General features: G+C 40.8%; 3 protein-coding genes across 9 annotated transcripts in view; 1 reads left to right on the forward strand and 2 right to left on the reverse strand.

Annotated features, from left to right (window-relative positions):
* LOC122989891 (rho guanine nucleotide exchange factor 9) overlaps nucleotides 1-5,771 on the forward strand; it is a 44,394-nt gene extending 38,623 nt beyond the window's left edge. For 5 of the 6 annotated variants that reach the window (XM_044362910.1, XM_044362913.1, XM_044362911.1 and 2 more), the window contains one exon: nucleotides 551-5,771. In XM_044362910.1, coding sequence (XP_044218845.1) covers nucleotides 551-726 — 176 coding nt within the window. In that variant the 3' untranslated portion in view covers nucleotides 727-5,771. The remainder of the gene's footprint in view (nucleotides 1-550) is intronic. The other variant, XM_044362912.1, reaches the window with a different exon arrangement.
* LOC122989892 (ankyrin repeat and SOCS box protein 12-like) lies at nucleotides 4,980-9,154 on the reverse strand. Its single transcript, XM_044362917.1, has 4 exons — nucleotides 8,952-9,154; nucleotides 8,240-8,563; nucleotides 6,445-6,973; nucleotides 4,980-6,346 (listed from the first exon to the last, which is right to left on the reverse strand). Exons 2-4 carry the CDS (start codon nucleotides 8,522-8,524, stop codon nucleotides 6,201-6,203), a joined length of 960 nt encoding a protein of 319 aa, XP_044218852.1. The 5' UTR covers nucleotides 8,525-8,563; nucleotides 8,952-9,154; the 3' UTR covers nucleotides 4,980-6,200.
* A 4,629-nt stretch (nucleotides 9,155-13,783) lies between these two features.
* zc4h2 (zinc finger, C4H2 domain containing) lies at nucleotides 13,784-18,982 on the reverse strand. Of its 2 annotated transcripts, XM_044363979.1 has the most exons (5): nucleotides 18,795-18,970; nucleotides 17,936-18,107; nucleotides 17,470-17,642; nucleotides 14,884-15,046; nucleotides 13,784-14,525 (listed from the first exon to the last, which is right to left on the reverse strand). In XM_044363979.1, the coding sequence occupies exons 1-5, from the start codon at nucleotides 18,845-18,847 to the stop codon at nucleotides 14,412-14,414; spliced, it is 675 nt and encodes a 224-aa protein (XP_044219914.1). In that variant the 5' UTR covers nucleotides 18,848-18,970; the 3' UTR covers nucleotides 13,784-14,411. The 2 variants fall into 2 exon arrangements, with proteins under 2 accessions (XP_044219914.1, XP_044219915.1); XM_044363980.1 differs by lacking the exon at nucleotides 14,884-15,046 and having other exon boundaries at nucleotides 18,795-18,982.
* Nucleotides 18,983-19,042: the final 60 nt, after the last annotated feature.

A 19,042-nucleotide genomic window follows, 5' to 3' on the forward strand; every position in this document is an offset into this window, starting at 1 on the left:
TGACATTGTAGACTGTAGTTAAACGCATATTAACAGCTTTTCTGTTGGCTCTATTTTCGCCACTCTTGTGTTCTCAAGTGTTGAGGGTGCTATTCAAACAAACGTGCTGTCAACAAACACAGAAGAACAATGTCTCTTGTCCAAATGCTTGGTCTCATCATTGTATCAGATGTAATCTGTCGGTTCTCTTGTTTGCCTGCTACAGAGTTTGATTGAATAGCATCTTTAGTCTCCCTTGTGTCATTGCTAGAGCTGAATTCCACTTTACTTCCAATTCAGCTGTCATCATATGATCATACTGTATCATATCTCAGGTTTAATATGCAGGAATGTTAACACCGAAGGCTCATTTCGTACGTCTATATGCCTGTTTTCTGTGGAAGCATGAATTGATGTTGTGTTGTTGTGTCTGTTTCAGATACAATACTGACAATGTTTCCTCTGTGCTATCCACCTCCCCTCCTTTTCTCTTTTGCTTTGTGCCCTGCACTGCCTCCTTGTCCCCTCCCTTCACACCCCCCTTCTTGCTCTTTTGCACCTGCCTTCCTAGGTGTAAACAGGTGCACGCCCCCCTCATACCCGCCCCCCCAGGACCCCCTCAGTGCGGGGCAGTATGAGGTAACGGAGGACATGGCACAAGGAGAGGTTTTTGAATTCAGTCAATCCAAAAGAGGCCAGGCTCCTTTCTGGCAGAATTTTAGTAGATTAGCTCCATTTAAGAAATAGAGATACACAGACTCTTCTGAAGGACCAGCTATTTTTCTTAGAAGCACTAAACACTGGATGATCATGTCCCATGATGAAGAAAATACGAAAAACACACATACACAAGAGACTTCAAAGTTAAGGACCAATGTTAAATATAGAGTGTGATTGGAAGCAGCAAGAGGACTGAAGACTTGGATTTAAAAAAATTGAGGAAAAAAAAAGAAACTTTACAATTCATATATGTTAGTAACGTTCTTAGTTATCATGCTTCTCCAGCTGAGTCAACCGTCATGAACTCTTTCCCTCGGATTCTGCAACACTCATCATCACACCATCTGAATGTCCTGGAGTTCATTGAGATTGTTGTATTATTTCATTTTTAATCCATCATCCAGAGACAAACACAAGGCCACGTCAGGTCATCCCTAGTAGTATGATTGTGTCTGAGATCCTGCTGTGCTGCTATGTGCAATTGCTTGTTGCATTCTTCTGAATGTGAGATTGAATAACGACAGGCCTCAGCTACTGGCTGAGGCATCTGACGGACCTGTGAAGCTCGACTGTCACCTCTGAGTTAGATCCATCCTACCGCTGATCACAGGCTCTACTCATGTCTGCGTCTGGATCTCCTCCTCACTCTCAGCGCTCCATATTCCTCTTCACTCTCTCAAGCTGTCTGCGTATAGTAGCCCTCTTTTCAGCAAGTATGACGTTCACAGTGTCTCCCTCCCTCTTTGCGTCCCTCTCTATCTCTCTACCCACCTGCTCAGCCTCTGTGAGTCAGTGGTTCTCAGAGGAAGAGCTTCATTCTTTTGGAAACCTGCCATTGGCCATGATATGATGGGTCAGGGAACAAATCAATAGTGGGAACATCAATAGAATATTTACATCCTTTCACCAACCAGTTTTGACAGGGTATTCATATCCGATCACGCCGAGGGGCTGTGGGTTGCATTTTACGGAGAGCTTGCCGCTCAGATGAAACAGCTGGGAGCAGGAGATAGGCAGGCTACGGTCCACCTGCCTTGTGTCAGAGCCCCTCCCCACTCTCCCCAGAGACCACCCCTGTAGCACTGTGCTGGCAGCTCACTGGGTGTTTGGAAAGAGTACAGCCTACCTCCGGAAATCCGCTGAGAGCAGAAAGTGAAGTTGATGCATTGGCCAAGGTCTGAAATAATATCTCTTTCTCACGTCAGCTGTAAAAAGACTTCCTCAGTTGACTTAATTATTTTGTATTGCTCACACTGTAAAAAAAAGCACAGCACATATTCAGTCTGAGGAGTACCTTTTTGTCTCATTTGAGTTAGAGTGATGCCACAGTGTGAGAAATTAGAGAGAACCATAACCAGCACAAGGGAAAATGGTCAAAAAATGATAAATGAACTATACGACTATTTACAGTTCCTGAGGTTGCGAGTCGTTACTGCAAAAAGTACTCTGTAGGAGTGTGAGCCAATACCGCAGGGAAGGCAGAAAGGTGGATTTAATCTGTAGCATGCAGGTGTCCTCTGTCAGATTCATGCATCTCTAAAGACTGCAGCTTCAAGTCTTGGCACTCCTCCCTGTCACGTTGTTTTCCAGATCTGATCCATGTTCTGGCAGTTAGCTCGGCACCGTTAAGTGAATTACAGAGGACTGTGGCCTGATCAGATTGATTTGTTTAATCATCAATGTCCCTGAAGCTGCTGTTGCAATGCTATTTCAACAGAGATATTAGATAAGAGAAGATCCACTGAGGAGAAAACTACCAATTTACACACACGATGAAGGTGTATTCTTTTCTACAGTTGGAATGTAAGTGAAACATCTGCCCACGGTTTGTGATCATATTTTGACCTCAGATGCAGAAGTACATTTTGTGTTATATCACCAGATGGACAGTACATATACAGTATGACAACTTGTGCAATGTGATATATCATTATATATCTTCACTATTCACTACCGTGATATGAAAGAGTTATATATCGTTCTATGTCATTTGTTTGCCTTCTTATAGGCCTTATAACCTATTGGAAAAAAAGACCTTAGAGTTGCTTTGTATGTTGTGTAATTTATGTTTTGTTTCAGTAAAGAAAGTTGAGAAATGGGTGAGTTGGCTGCTGGTGTCTGTAGAGATGGCTCCCAGTGAGATTGTTTTGGAAGATAATTCCCTTGTCTGGCACAGCAAAAAGATATGGTTCCCAGGCCATGATAACCTCAGGTCCCGTGCTACGCCCACCAACCCACCCCCCTTACACCCCCTCCCCTACTCCACGCCGCCACCACCACCACCACCACCACCACCAACATACAGATACAAGCATGCAGGCAAACACACACACACACACACGGACACATAATCATGCACACTTGCTGGCCCGTTCTGCTGCGGAGAAGAGAGATGCTATCTAACAGTGCCTTCCAGCATTCCACTAGTGATTATCTATTCAGTTTCACAGGCAGATTTGAATTAGTCATGTATTTTCCCTTCAGTGTGGGACTTGCATCTCTCTCTTCCTCTCTCTCTCTCTCTCTCTCTCTCTCTCTCTCTCTCTATCTCTCTCTCTCACACACACACGCACACACACTCTCTCTCTCTTTCTCTCTCTTTCTCATACACACTGGGAATTCCTCTTTCCCCCGGTGCATGAGATCCACTCGGACAGAAACTTAGAGGTCAGGCCTTTTCCATATGAGTAGATACTGTGCTGTCTGACTGAAACACCTTATTATATTATATCACACTTACATAGCAGTAATTTTATTGCACAAAAAGAAGTTAATTCTGATTTCAGATGTTTAGAAACCACATAGAATTCCTTTATTGTTATATATTTAACTGAAAGATGGTTTAATTTGAATATATAGTAGAAACCAGATTTTCATTAGTCAAGTTAGGTTGCACATTTCAAAATATATTATTAACAGTGAGTTATGAATCAAAAGAAAAAAATCATCTATTTTACCTTTATCAGCTACACACTGTAAATAATGTAAAAAGAACAGATCATATATTTGGATATTGGTATTTTGCGTTGGAGACGAATGTTGTTCCAGTTCTAGCGTGCGGTAGACCTCAGTACCAGGTAAATGCATGCTTGTGGCATCCAATATTTTGCATGAGACTTAAGACAACTCTTAACAGATTGTTTAGTTTCATTTAACTTCCAATGGGATTCCCCACAATGTGGAACCATTCATTTGTGAACCCATGCCATCTCACTAAAGGGAGTTCTTTTCTCTGTCCACCTGTCTCCTGCTCACTTCACATTCACGGTTGTAGCTTCTGTTTTTTTTTATTTATTGTCAAGCAGAGGGGGGAAGCATCTTTTCCTCATGCTGAATCAAAGACTTAACTGTTGATAGGTAAAATGAAAGGCACTGATGCTCTCTTTGCCCAGATATAATGGGTACTATAAACTGTAACATTATCTTCAACTTTTTTTTCTTCTTTTCTTTGAGTCCAACCTACACTGTCATGGTCCAAACCGCTGGTTATTCTTGGAACACCATTAACTGCTGAGGCAAAACGGGTATAATTTTTCTATGACAACAGTGAACCAAATAGGAGTTAGCACTGATCATGGGCGTTTGTGTATAGATTTGTAGTCAAGCAGAAGAGCTGAATAAATGCGAAACCTCTCGGGATGAGCTAAAAATAAACATAATCCTGAAGACACACACAGTACTTCATTGCAATTCACATCATGCTCTTGTTTCTACTTAAAAAAAAAAAAAAGATTCTTTGGAGTACAATGACTTGACAGTACAAATTATTTCCTCACTTGTATTTATTGAATGCAGTATTAAATATTACCACTTTGGCCACATTGTTAGAAGGATGTATATATTGGTTTTTCTTATATAATTATCATTCTGACCTTGTACTGAGAGCTGAGAGGACAGCCTTCTGTGCAGTTTTTTTTTTTCCTTTTTCTTTTTCCGGTCATAATCCAAGACAGCCAAGTTAGCAGACTGTCAACTGAGTGCATCAGAGGTTCTCAGATTTCTGTAGTCCCTTTTAGTCCAGGTTGTATATGGAGCCAGTAACCGCGCTCACTCACATTTAGCATAGCAACATCTTCAGTAGGAACTCCTCACAGTTGGTTAATGCAGTCCTGTATTGTTTCAGAATAGTCAGGGTACAACAGAGTCTTCAATGAGCCATATTTGATGTGGTGTTCAGTGACAACAAAGTTAACAGAAGACTGGCATCCCCACTTTTGAAATCACAATCTATTCATTGTATATTACCATCTAGTTTGAGGTCTGGATTTTTGCCTATCACAGAGAATTTACTCACAGTATCCATATCCTTTGTCACCATATGCAAACATTTTGTCATTTTCTTTCTTGCTGGCCTTTGAGTTTGATTATTTGTTGTAGAAATGAAAAACCTGAAAAATAATGCCTATTCAATCCAGAAACTGTGAATGGGAGAGTGGAGATGTCAACTGTATGTACATTATATGTTTTGATGTAATCAGAAGCACTGGGAATATGTTGTACTTCGCTGTAAAAATAAATCCATATCTGATATAGCTGTACTTTTGTTGAAAATAAAACCTCTACAGAACTATGTGTCGAGGCGTCAAAGTGTGAGTGGGAGCATTGTGCTGGGTTTCCTGTTGTGTGACATCATCTCCTGTTCTCAAAAGCTGAAATATGAACTCCTGGATATGTGACAGAAGACTGGTCAAAATTTAAGTTTAAGAACATAGGATTAGATAATAACATCTTCAGGATGGTGTTGACAAGTCACAAAAAAAATTTGCAACAAACTTCCAACCACAAATTGTAACTATGCTGTGATCAATAAGTAATGAGACTTATGCAAATATATTCTCCCAGTTGGCCGTGCTGAAGTGTAGGCTGATAGCTCTGCTGCCTAATGTTTTGAAGTCCACAGATGCAAGACTGTTTTTCAGGCAAGATCTAAGACATCCTGGTGTGGTGCAGACAGTGACTCTGTTTGTGTGTGTGTGTGTGTGTGTTTTTCCAGTTGTGACTGTATGTATAAATAACTGATGACTGTATCTGATTGTGTGAAGATACCTGCGAAATCATTGCTAGAGGCGATGCAGGGAGACAAAAAACTGCCACTGGGAAGGCTCATATTTGGACAAGCACAATATGCAGTGTTACTGTGGTCTCTAGTGGTCAACCAAGGCGTTACACCTCCCAAGGACATGACAGATTTCCCAAGATGGAGCACTTTCTTTGCTCTAAGCTTTGTACTGCTAAAACTATTTATTCAAATTAATTTATTAAAAACAACTACAACTATTCACAAACTCCAATCTTCATGTGAAAAAGTAAAAACAACTTTACAGCAGTAGACAGCTCAGTGACCTCTAAAGGATACAGTCCAAATTTTTATTGGTGTACAATGAGATCAGCTGAGCATCCTTCATCTTGTCCCACTAGTTGGAAAACCCAACAAAAGTACGCTTTAAGTCAGTGAGGTAAACAATATCACCTGGCCTTTTCTCCTGATGCTAACTTGAGCATCATATGAGTTCAGAGGTGTCGTGCTTCAGGTAGTTCCTCAGGATCAGAGGAATGTCCAAACTGTCAATGGCAGACTCCTTCTTTGCAAAGGGGAGGTATCTTCGAATTGCTAGCCGAGTCTGCGACATCAGCGTTTTGGGACAAACTGTTGTAGAAAAAGACACACAAAGTTAGATCAGCAGTTGCATTTTGAGATGTAACATGCTAAAAAATATTCAGAATCTACTATAATTTGTGTCTCACCTCTCTCTTTGAGCAGCAGAACCAGAGCCTCATTCTGCTTTGTAGTCTTGTCAATGATCAGTGTAGGGAGATACACATCTGCCCCAAAGTCTATGAGTAGCTGGATGTACTCCACCCCACATCCATAACGGAGACACACCTCCAGGACTGTCTTTGGCTGCTTTATCCTGGCCAGCATCTTGTCATCTGTGCAGTTGTAGTTGGGGTTGGCCCCGTGTAGTAGGAGCAGTTTAAAGCAGTCCAGGTGTCCATACACAGCCGAGATATAAAGAGCCCCTCTGCAGGCTGTGGCATTGGAGGCCCACTCTGGCACTTTGGGTTTGACGTCCACCTCAGCTCCATAACGAAGAAGCTCTCGGAGCACGTCTACGTCGCCCTCCCGGGCAGCAGTCAGCACTGGCGAGCAGTTGTTGTACTGGCTGCCGTTTGGATCGGCTCCGGCCTTCAGCAGGGCAACCACACAGTCCAGATGTTTCCCGCTGACAGCTGTGAACAAAGGCGTCTGAGCCTTCACGTCTAAGCTGTCTATCTGGATTGAAGCACAACAGTACAGTTTTAGGAAATGCATTCCTGACAAATGTTGGTTTCGTGATCCAAGAACGTAAAGAGGCTATAATCAATATTTTTATTTTAGCAATGGGACACAACACTACTTGTCTGTGCAGTCCACAATTACCCTCGGCTCTACAGAGCATTTTGGGGTTTTTCAGCTCATTATTTTATTTTTATGGCCTGCCATAAGTGTTTTGGTTCACTCTCACAGCATATAGTGTTGTTTTTCATAGTGAAAACAGCAGCCAAAAAACAAAAAAACAACTATGCTACCTACCCAGCACCAAACAGCAGACAGAGAAACATAGTGACTAGCTGATAAACAAAGTGGAGCATTTAGGAGCTTAAGAGCCAAATATTTCCTCAGGAGTTGATGGATACCAGAAACAGAGCTACTAGCAGAATGAATATTGGATTTACATTTGTCAGGTGGCCAAAAACACAACTCCAAACTAATGTTAATGTTGCACTATATCCGCTGGAGGTAGGTAACTGTTTGTTAATAACATAAAAGGTAATTTATGTTTCCACTGCCCCCAAGTAGCCAAAAATGTGTTAATGAAGGTTTAAGTTGGTCGTACGAGTACACAAAGTATCATAATATGTGAGTGTTGTGGGTATTATCACCTTATAAAGTTGTGACAGCGAACAAAGTATTCCCCATTTACACATCCATCTTACACAGACCAACATTATAATTTATTTAACCATAACCTGGGGAAAATATATTGGGTCTACTGGATCTTCCACACTGTTGACCAGCTATTTACTAACTTTGTCTGTCTTTCATTTGACATTTGAAGCTGGGCAGGTTTAGTCAAGTGGGTCTAACACGTCTAGTACATCTGGAAACAAAGAGCTTAAAGACACTAAAAGGATCTGTAAAGTTGAGGCGAACTGGGGTTAATTTTCTGTGGGTTTGACCACTTTCACTTTACATTTAGTTGTCAAATCCATTGTCTAAATAAAAATATTGATTGTTACAGCTTAAATATCCAAAATGTAATGAAAAGGTATCTCACTTTATTGCAAAAGACGTGCAGGAACAATGGCTTTTAAATGAAGTGGGTGTTGGCTGAGTGCGGTATATTTTATTTATTAAACAAAATACTTCTGTCCATAACACCCACCAGCAGTCACATCTGTGGCGTCCCACCTGCCCCCTCCACACCCTCTCTAAAAGATCCATCTCATCATCCTCATCTGAAAGCTGTACAACAAAAATCCTCCCTCTATATCTCACCTCTGCACCATGCTCCAGCAACACCTCCAGGCACCTCAAGTGTCCCAGGGCAGCAGCAGTGCGCAAGGGAGTCACTGGGACCCCCCACCCACTCCGAGCATTGATAGACCTCCTGTAACTCTCCTGAGACAGGAGCTCGGAGAGAAGTGTCACGTTGTCGCTGCTCACAGCGTTGTTCAAGGCCTGACACTGCTCGTTGTCCTCATCCCCCTCCTTAGGCTGCAGCAGGGAGAAGATCTTAGAAATGTCCATCAAACTCATGTTGACAGCTTGGCCCAGAACCATAATGTAACTCCAGGCTAATGCAAGTCAAAGCCCTTCCATCTGCAACAGCACAGAGAGATGATAATCCACACAAACACGTACACATCTGCCATGCTCCTGTCATGTTTGATTAATTTTTTTTTGGCATGATTTTTATTTTAACATTTCACCATGAAAGTCTGTGACAGCTTCTTACTATGACCAAATACTACCACTACAAATGGAGGTAAACAACACAGGTTATTAATAAATGACACAGTTACTTTCTGTTTACAGGAGCAATCAAAGGAAACATCATAGTTGGATATAATGTGCTTGACTTCAAAACCCCACATAAATGTATTTTACATATTTCAAAAAAATGAATGCTTTTTGCCAGTAGCAACAAAGTCACACCATTTTTTTTTCAACAGCAGCGAACTGTGACTTACTGTAACAAGACACTCACCTCCTAGTTGCTTGCTGATGTTATATCCAAAGGTATTAAAAGAGGAGAGAAGTTAAACACTTTCCATCATAAGTCATGTGAAGAAAGAAAGAAAGTAAGACTGGAATACCCTCCAAGGAGTGTGTGATGCTTCCACAGGGGCTGTGAGCTGTGAAAAGTGCAGTATGGTGTGTCTGTGCGTGTGTGTGTGTGTGTGTGTGTGTGTGTGTGTGTGTGTTTTGGAGAGGGGGGGGGGCTAATTTTAGGCCACAGATGGGCCTGGTTAAACTTCCATTCTTGGAGAGTCGAGGCTCTGGTTTATAATTAGAAAGGTGATAGAATTGTGACACTCAGTCGGTGATTGGTGTGTGTGTGTGTGACTTTGTCTCTATGTGTCCTGAATAAAAACAAAAATGAAATGAAGACGCCTCCATGTCTTGGTTCAGCGTGTGTAGCGTGTTACAATTCTTCAGCTGGTCAAGCACGTTCAAACTGCTCACAACTGTATCTCTATAGTTTCCAGTGTGAAGATAAAGCCAAATAATCAATGAGGAAGGCCGTTAGTTTGCTGTATGTGTCCCGTTATCACCCTCTTTCCCTGATTCACACCAAGGCAGCCATTTTGGTAAGTGTCAGCTGCGTGACTGTCAGGAGCCGCCAGTCAGCTGTTCCTCTGCCAAACCCATGTCTTCATACTGCCCCATGTTTAGAAGGGAGGCTGAGATACACCACATTCTTTCAGCAGATGGCACAAGAGTCCAGATTCCTGGCATTGTACACATACATGATGAAGATTTATTTATTTATTTGAGCACAAAGGCACGGAACAATTAAACATGGATAACCAAGGTTTGCTTTTAATGCAAACTTTCTGAATCCCGACACAAGAACAGAGAAGAAATAAGCACATTAGCCACTGAAATAATATGAATAAATTCTGCTTTGTGTTGTTAGGAAACTTTACATTTGAATTGCAACAAGCAAGTTACAGTATTACACAATGAATGTCATGAATTTAAACTGCATCTTTGACATCAAAATTCTCTAATTTTTGATAACTATTTTGTTTTTTTTTATTATTATGAATACATTTCAGATAAAATACCACTATATATGAATTGTCTCACAGCCAGGCAATACAAAGCCAACCCATCACCTGCTAGTGATGCCACTGATAGCTGATATTGATATTAGGTACAACTGTGCAATCTAATGCAATCCAATACAAAAGCTCTGCCATAAATTCTACTTTTACAAAGCTTATACATTTTCAGTTTTTTGTTGACATTGTCAAAGGTGATAATTCTATGTTATGTTTGTTGTTGAGGTCATAGTGGTGTACTGGAATGCATTATATTGAAGTGTTAATAATATTTTGCCTCCCTCATACATCTTGATGGTGTGGACAAAATATTAAGAACACTTTTCAATATAATGCACTCCAGCACTGTTAGGTGGAACGGAGCAGGTGGACCCAAATGCAGGAGACTGCAGGCAGAGCCAGGCTGAATAATAACTTATTTATTCCAGTCTTGTGTTGGCAGAACAGTACAAACCTGAAAACACAACGATACAGAACAACAGCTCCAACAAAATTGAACCGAAAACCAAGACTTTAATACAAACTGAATTAATGAAGCAACTAGGAACAGGTGGCAAGACACAAGGGCAGGCTGGGAGCGTGTTGGCTGGGGAAGACGCAGGGAGCACTGAATGCAGGGCAGGTGTGGAGGGAAAAAGCAGGCTCGGGAAAACAAGAAAAAACACAAAAGGCAATAGCTGCTCTGGGCCAAGAACAAATCAAAAACAGAACTTCATCCACGAGTTAAATAAGAGTCTACAACATAATCAAGCACAAACCTCTTAATACATAAATCAAACTGTCTCAGAATTATATAAATGTAACTTAAAGGGCACAAATCATACTGAGCAAACACAGCAAATAAACTTCAGCATTACATTGCCAACCTTGGAACCTTCACCATAAAGACTAGAAATATAAATTGCTGTTGACATAAACACAAACTAGTAAATCTGTCAAGCGGAGTGGCCTGCACATTAAAGCATGTAACAACATAAAGACTGTCGCTCAGAGTTTCAGTTCACTTTTACACTTAGTTTTTTATGAGAGTCAATGTAGCAAGCAACAGTATCTCAAGTGGTCCTTAAATATAAACTGCAACCTCTTATCTGTCCTTCTTCCCACTCAGTCTAGTCTTAAAAAGGCAGAAAAGCCTAATGGTATCTGGTGGACTGATGGAGGGACATAGAACCATAACAAGTACACCACCACCCACTATGACCTCAATAATTAACCTAGAGTAAGTAAGAGTAAGTAGAATAATCACCTCTCTGACAATGTCAACAAAAACAGAAAATATATTAACGTCGTAATAGTATAATTTATGGCACAGGTGTTCCCAATAAAATGCTTGGTGACTGTATATGTAATATGGTGCATGTTACACATACTCTGTTACCAAATCTGCAGTTTTTACTTGCCACAGATGAGTGTTTAAAGTTGCAATAAATAAACAGTATATTATATTATATAATTAATACTATATAAATGATAAATACTATAAATTAACGTGCGTCCATGTGCTTCGCCACCAGATGGCGGTAATGACGCACTGATGTCAGGAAGTGCAGCTGTCGTAAACACTAAAAGAAGAGGGCTCTGTGATTTATAAACACAGCGAGCTTCGAGAGGAAAGCCGTATTGTTTCTGATGAAAAATCATTTTATGTTGCCTGGTTTCTCAGACACAGCGGTTGTTTCTAATAGTCGTTTAAGTTTTCCATGAAATTCGCGTTACAGTAATTACACGTCAGCGTCAGTGTGCGGCGTAACACGACTGAAAACGCTTCCAGGAGTTGTGTTTTGCACAAAATGGAGGAGGAGGAGGCCCTTAGAAACTACTGCAGAAGAAAGATTTCTGTCGTCTTAAACAAACAGCAGCAGCTTGAAAAGGAGGGGGAAAGAGGGAGACACAAACAGAAAGGGCAGGTTTTAGCCGGGGACGGGGTTAGAGGTCACAGAGAGTATCGCCCCCCTCTCCCCGACGGTACAAACCAAGGGAGAAACCGAACCTCCCCCGGACTCATGTCTCAAGGCCCTGAAGTTCATCCCGTCCCCCTGCAGCTCATAACAATGCTCAGGCTTAAAGCTTTCAAGGAGGAGATGAGGCGGGTGAGGAGACACGCATCAGTGACTCACTTTTACCATGTGGCATTTGAAAAAAAAAAAAAGCCGTCTTTCTTCGCCTCATGTGCTTTTGTGCTGTGGCAGGCTGCAGAGGTGGAGCTCCATGATCCCGCTGTCTGCAGTGAGTGTGAGCAGAAACAGGCTGCCCTGTCCTTGAAAACTTTTATCAGGAGGAAGAAGACACAACTGCAGTTCCAAGCACTGAAGGGCAGACTAAACACGCACATGAGCCATGGAGTAAGTGACTTTATGGACAGTCTCATTGTTACTGACTTATATTTGTTTATTTAACTGATCGGATCGCATTTACCAAATTCAACCACTCTTTCTCTTTTATAGGAGTTTGCACAACGGGGGAGTTTCTGCAAAATATTCCAAAGCCCTCCGATGCCCCTCACTGGATTTGGGAGGAACTACTTGGTGGAAATATGCAGGTCATAGCAACCTGTGGTTCCCTTAGCAACGACAAAGGAACGTGATGTTGCCCTGGCAACAGATGAAATGAAGGGTTACTCTGACAAAAACACTAACTACAGGAACTCATTTAGTAAGACCTCACTGTCCTTTTTCAGACAGATAGCTGCAGACACTACAGGCACAGTATTAATATAATAAGAGGGACAATGTTATGGTAGACTCCCACAATCCTTCTGCTCTTTTTTCACACACAGACTAAACCCACCCAATAGCCCAGTAAACATTGATCCATATGTTGATCCTCAAGTCCTCAGTTACACTACATAACAGGAATAAATGTCTAGCCTTGGTTTTAAATCTAAACTAGAACTACTACCTCGCAGTTGTATGCCTCCACCAACTAGTCAAGTTGCAGTTTACATCCATGTCTGTCCAGACTCATATATTTGAAGATGAAGACTTTGACGGATTTTAATAAAAGGTATTATGTGTATTTCTTGTATATGTTCACATGCTTGGCCAATACAGCTGATTCTGATCATCAGCCATGACAGTAGACAATGCTTCAGATGTGGATGTTGCTGCAAAGAAGCTACAATATGTAAAATGTGGATTCTTCACACACATCTTCAACCCAGCAGCACAGAAGATCTATATAATCACCACAGTTTCAAAGTGGGAACCCAAGATTAGTGTCACCAATTCAGCTTTCACCAAATGTGAAATATGGTTACAATCTGCCCTCCTGTTCCTGAGTTATGGTGTTGAATAATGGTCAGAAGTGTTTTTTGCACAACATTATGATGTCATAGTGAAGTTGACCTTTGACATTTTATTAAAATGTCATTTTATTCTATTAGACATTTGTGTGAAACTTGGTCATAATGAACATTTGAATTCTTGAGTTATGGCCAAAACATGTTTTGTGAGGTCACAGTGACCTTTGACCACAAATTTCTAATCAGTTCATCGTTGAGTACAAGCGGACGTTTGTGCCAGATGTAATGAAATTTCCTCCAGGCGTTCATGAGATATCACATTCATGACAATGGGACGGATGTAAGGTCACAGTGACCTTTGACCACCAAAATCTAATCAGTTCATCCTTGAGTCCAAGTGGACGTTTGTGCCAAATCTGAGGAACTTCCCTCAAGGCGTTCCTGAGATATCACGTTAAGAATAGATCGGACGGACAACCCGAAAACATAAAAAATGACATATTAACAAAGTCAGTACAAAACAGCCATTTATTTTCATATCACTGTATTAAAGTTTAACACACAACACTATTTAAAGCGAATGGGTCTGGCCTTTTTTTCTCCAGTTCTGTGGTCACTTGAACACTGTAAACATTAAAACAACATTGTGTTTTATTTAACTTTGCAATTAAACCTATTAGATCTTTATAATGGCACAAAAATTACACAATAGACGACCATGGAAGCATGCATGCATTGCAAAACAAACACAAAAAAAGGAAATACAGTACGATATCTAAGGCAATAAACAATAGTAACATGGGCAAAATTATTTGGACGTTTTGTCAAGTTTCTTTTTGCATTATTGCAGTTACGTGGTTAGGGGCTAGTAAACCTACTATGGAAGTCATACAGTTACATATAAACACATCCAAAGCACTGATAAAAACAAACAACGAAGACATTACCAGATCCTTGATCGGTTGTTGACAGGTTAGGAACAAATACATTTTGTTAAAGTGGGGGCTGTGTGTGGAAATTGTCCTGAAGCACAGATCTGTTATTTCAGCCATATACGGTAATGTACATGACTGATCTTAGATCAGTGTATTGGGTCAGTTCCCTTTAAACCCTAATGGATCTGAAGGTAGAGTCGGATCTACTCATCTGGCTTCCTCTTGGGCTTCTTTGGGTTGCGGGAGCGACTCTTGGCCTTGCACAGTGGGCAGATGGGAGCATTACGATGAATCTGCTGGTGGCAGGACAGGCAAGCCTGGAGGCAGGAGGAGGAATTTAGAGTAATCACTTCATATTATGTCCTTGCTGTCTTGTAGAGATCAGCAATAAGCAAGTAACTCTGTCAGTTGTCTCTGACAAAGTCTGTTCTTCTGTTAAGATTTAGGGTGTTGTCTGACTTTGTTTTCTTACCATTTTCTACAACATCCTTTCAGCCAGTTACATCTTGGAAGTTAAAATGGGTGGTTTTTCATTTTTCAAGAAAGAAGCCTAACTAACTGTTTAATTGAAAATTACTTCTCTATCTACTCACAATCCACTGACTATTTAAACTTACTTATTTTACTTTTTTTAACATCCTTTCTGCAGATATTTTACTTTGTAATGAGCAATACCTTCATAGGTGGGGGTTGCTGTCTGAAGGTGGCCGTCTGGCGGGCATCTTGCTTCCTGGACACCTGGAGCTGCTGTGCTGCTGCTGCAGCGGCAGCAAGGGATTCTGGGATGGCGGGCTCATGTGGCTCCTTCTGCCACTCTGCTTTTTGCTTCTCAAAGTAACTGTTCAAAGCAAAGAAAGAAAGACACATGGCTAGCTGTGATTCTTATTTGGAGCTTATAAATCATACTACAGTTGAGATTATCCCATCTATGCTGTGTATCAAGAGACGTGGACGAACAAAACCAAATACACAAAAGAGACTTAAATTGGAGAACAGTATTGTCAAGCTCACACATTCTCTTTGTATGTACACCCCTGAGCAAAAGTACAGTCATTGTGAAAGTGTTCGCATGCATGTGAGTGTGTCTCTGTGTGTGTGGGCAGGGGAGGGGAGGGCTGGGAGAGAAATTTGGCCTTGGACTTTATGCCTGACTGGCCCATTTTCAAAAATAAAAAGAAGTGATATCCTATTTCATTACGCTCTCTGGTTTCTCTCAAAATAGGTTTGTGATAGAGTAGAACTTTGAGCATTCACAGAACAAATTTGAAGGTTTATATTTTCTGTAACAATGATCCACTGAAGCTATGAACATTAATGCATATTTACAAGCACCATGTCATATTTCACATTAATGGTATGAATTCAATGTCAGTCTTGTTTTTATATAAGTTAATATTTCAGTTGGATTTTTTTTTTTTTTTTGCTAACACTGAGGTGTAGAGTGCTCAATTTCGTGCAGATATAAAAATGTACCTAACACCCCACAGGCCTGTGAGGTGTGATTTAATTTTCTTCAAAGTTGCTCCATCGCACCTTGAAATACAATTACAGTGGGCTCTAATAGGCAAAATTACTCTGCTGGCAGCAAGATGTGCAACTGATAGTTTTAAATCTCCACAGACACCTTCATTACTCTCTCGCTGTGTCGAGTCCTGTCTACAAAAGAAAACCACTGAAGAACAACAGTGGTGAGCCACAACTTTCTAAGGATCTCATAAACTCAGGGAACATCAGGGAGCGCGCTGCCAAGACGGGGGAAAAGAGAAGACGAACACCTGGCCAGAAATGAACTCATCATCTGAGCTTCCACACAGCACACGGCCAAGCTGAGAGGCCGGTCTGCCAACAATGCTGTCATCGTGCAGTAGCAGCGGTTCAGCACACTTCCTCACGAATAAAGTCAAGAAAATTTCAATTGGAGGTGATGTAAAAAAAAAAACTCTTTACCAACCGAAATTTTAAAAAATGACAATTCATTTGGAAATTTGCTATGTATTGTCATGTTAGGGAAGGACAGGAATGTCACATCTTTACAGCTCTACCTTTGAATGAAAGACCAGATCAACAACAGAACAATTACAGGAAAACTGGGCCTGAATTTTGTTGTGATGGAAGAAAAAATTCATATGATTGACTAATGATTATGTAATTGTTTCAATGGACTTTGCTCCTCAACCTTAGATCATCTTGCTTCAGGAAAATGCAGGTCAAAAAACATTGGTGTGTTGTACACTTTTATGTAAATAAAGCAATGATTGCTTAAAGTTAGACTGTTACGGGAGCTTAACAAAATTGGCGCAATATGAACATATGAAAATCATTGAACATAAAAATGTAAGCAAAAGCAAGCAAGTTTTCTGAACTTTCTCTACTAATAAGTGTAATCCAAAATTTGTATTTAATACTACAGATTCATTTGTGAAATCTTTGGTCTCAAGACATCTGATGTAGGATTCCCTGCCCTACTTTGTTTACTGACACTCCTCATCCTTATCGAAAGAGACAGAAAAAAATAGAAATAGTTACTGTACATTAGACTGATCTCTCTCAGTGAACTGCTTTATCTCAAATATGAGAAAATATAAGTTGTCTAACGCCGTCAAAATCACATTAACAGAATTCCTCTTATGCCTTTTTAAATAATAACCAAATCACTCTCTGTCCTCTGGTTGTGTCTAAATATTTTAAGGCCGTTTGTGTGCAACCCTAGTAACAAAAAAAGTGATCCACATGATTTCATGTCGGCCTATTACATAACTAACATCTTCAATAATAATAACATATCAGTAACAAATTTCCAGTAGTTCTGTTGTTGCTGAGTCACTCTGACGCAGTGACGCAGTGACAGATGCTGTCATCAGGTCATGAATTATATCTAGCTGAGCACTGATACTACTGCATGGTTGTAGTTCAGCAACTGTTTACTGCAGAATAAACTATCCTTATTAATAGACCGAAGCAATGCTTCAGTATGTTTTGGGACTGCACTGGACTAGTTCTCTTCGACTGGGTGGAAATTCTCAGTTTCTGTAAATGGGTAAACATTCGCTGATGTTTTCTGAACTTCAGTATACTCTTCATCAATTATTGGCTGCAAAAACCTCTGCGTTAACAAGAATATTTTATGAGACCTAAAGATGATATAAAACATGACTGTAAACATGTACTAGTTCTCAAATTAAGGTACCAAGCAACACAACATCTTCTCAAAGGAATTCAGTGTGCATGCATGTGTGTGTGTGTGTGTGTGTGTATACTGACTCCAGAGACAGCTTCTCCTCTTCTTCGTTCAGGTTAGGGAGTCTGTGTAGACCTAAAGTCATCCTAAGGGCGTCAACATGTTCCTTCAGAGGTTTGTACTCATCATGCAGGCGGCGAGTCGTCTCTAGCAGCTTGTTCAAGTCATTCTCTGACTGCTTGATGGTGCTCTCCATCTGAGAGGACAGGATTAGGTATAAGAGAAAGTACACGTGCAACTTCCTCATACACGCTACAAACTTTAAAATCCTGAAACTGGTAGTTGCTAACACAAATAGTCAATATATTATAATACAGACACTGAAATGCATTCACTATATCTGTATTATATGATACAGTTATAGATATATGTTTGTCCTACATCATTACTCTCAATGTTGATGCTAAATTTTACTCATCTAAACACTGAAGTGGGATTTTAGTGCCACTTCCTATATAGAGAGTGCTTATCTCTGAATGTGGCACTCACCACATTGATATCTGCATGGATGAGCCGCAGCTCCTCCACATGTGCCATCTTCTCCTGTAAAAGGAGATCCATCTCTTGTTTGTACTCTTTTAAATGCTTCTCCTCAGATTCCAGAGCCTCAAACTCAATCTTCAGACGAGACTTAATCTTCTGCATCTGGATAGTCTTGTTCCTGTAGCCAGCGGCATAGACAAAAGACACAAGCTGACAGGTTATCTCCCTCACAGATGCAGATAAAAAGAGACAGATTTCCTCACGAAAACAAGATCTAAAACACCACACATATTCCATCTGTTATACAATGCTTTCAATTTCTGTATAATTAGTAGACGTAACAAGTGAATTGACTAATTACTCCTACGTGAATTAATGTATTCTGTACATGAATCACTGTATAGTACATCTGTTACTCCGGTATTAAGCGTTGCTGCAAAGAAAACATCAAGGTAAACAAACACCGTGTTGAGTGACAGGTTGCTAAGCTCGCCAGCTAAGTAGCTAGCTAGCTTAACCACCAATAATTAGCGGCGCACATCTGGCATTCTGTTGATACACATCTGGAAGGTTGATGCATGTATGATTTGAACACGTACAAAAGCTACAACTTGTGTGTATTTATCTATTACTTATTAGCCTGTAGTGATTGCTTGCCAATCCTAGTATCGGAAGACAAGCTAACGTAAGACGACAATGGCAGAAAGCCATTAAAGAAAGGGTCCGCAGCAGACCGGCTAATAGGAGCTAACTCAGAAACAAAAGCGAAGCCAGGGGGCTTGTTCGTGGCTTGCTAATGTTAGCTAAGATAGCGTCTCTCAAACACCTGGCTACCATTCATTTTCATTCAATATCCGAGTCTTACCGTATTTCCAAGATATTTTCTAATTTGCACATGATTTCTTGTTCGTCTGCCATGATTTAAACAGTCCGTGTCGTTCAGCCGGCCAGCTCAGTCACCGTAAAGGCCACAGTGGTCTCCTTGTTGTTAAAAACACAACAGCCTGTGTGAGCGCGCACACGAGCACGCGCCCGCAATGTGAACCCGTGGCTACGTGAGGTGTGTGTGTGTGTGTGTGTGTGTGTGTGTGTGTGTGTGTGAGCTCTCTACCG

This window comes from Thunnus albacares, chromosome 10 (assembly GCF_914725855.1).
Source record: "Thunnus albacares chromosome 10, fThuAlb1.1, whole genome shotgun sequence".
Classification (NCBI taxonomy): domain Eukaryota; kingdom Metazoa; phylum Chordata; class Actinopteri; order Scombriformes; family Scombridae; genus Thunnus; species Thunnus albacares.

Coding starts and splice junctions, on each gene's coding strand:
- LOC122989892 (XM_044362917.1), bottom strand. CDS start 8,524: ATGGTTCTGGGCCAAGCTGTCAACATGAGTTTGATGGACATTTCTAAG. Junction 6,974..8,239: donor TGCTGGAGCATGGTGCAGAG/GTGAGATATAGA, acceptor GCTTCAATCCAG/ATAGACAGCTTAGACGTGAA. Junction 6,347..6,444: donor TCTGCTGCTCAAAGAGAGAG/GTGAGACACAAA, acceptor TTTCTACAACAG/TTTGTCCCAAAACGCTGATG.
- zc4h2 (XM_044363979.1), bottom strand. CDS start 18,847: ATGGCAGACGAACAAGAAATCATGTGCAAATTAGAAAATATCTTGGAA. Junction 18,108..18,794: donor GAAAATATCTTGGAAATACG/GTAAGACTCGGA, acceptor CGCTGGCTACAG/GAACAAGACTATCCAGATGC. Junction 17,643..17,935: donor TCCATGCAGATATCAATGTG/GTGAGTGCCACA, acceptor CTGTCCTCTCAG/ATGGAGAGCACCATCAAGCA.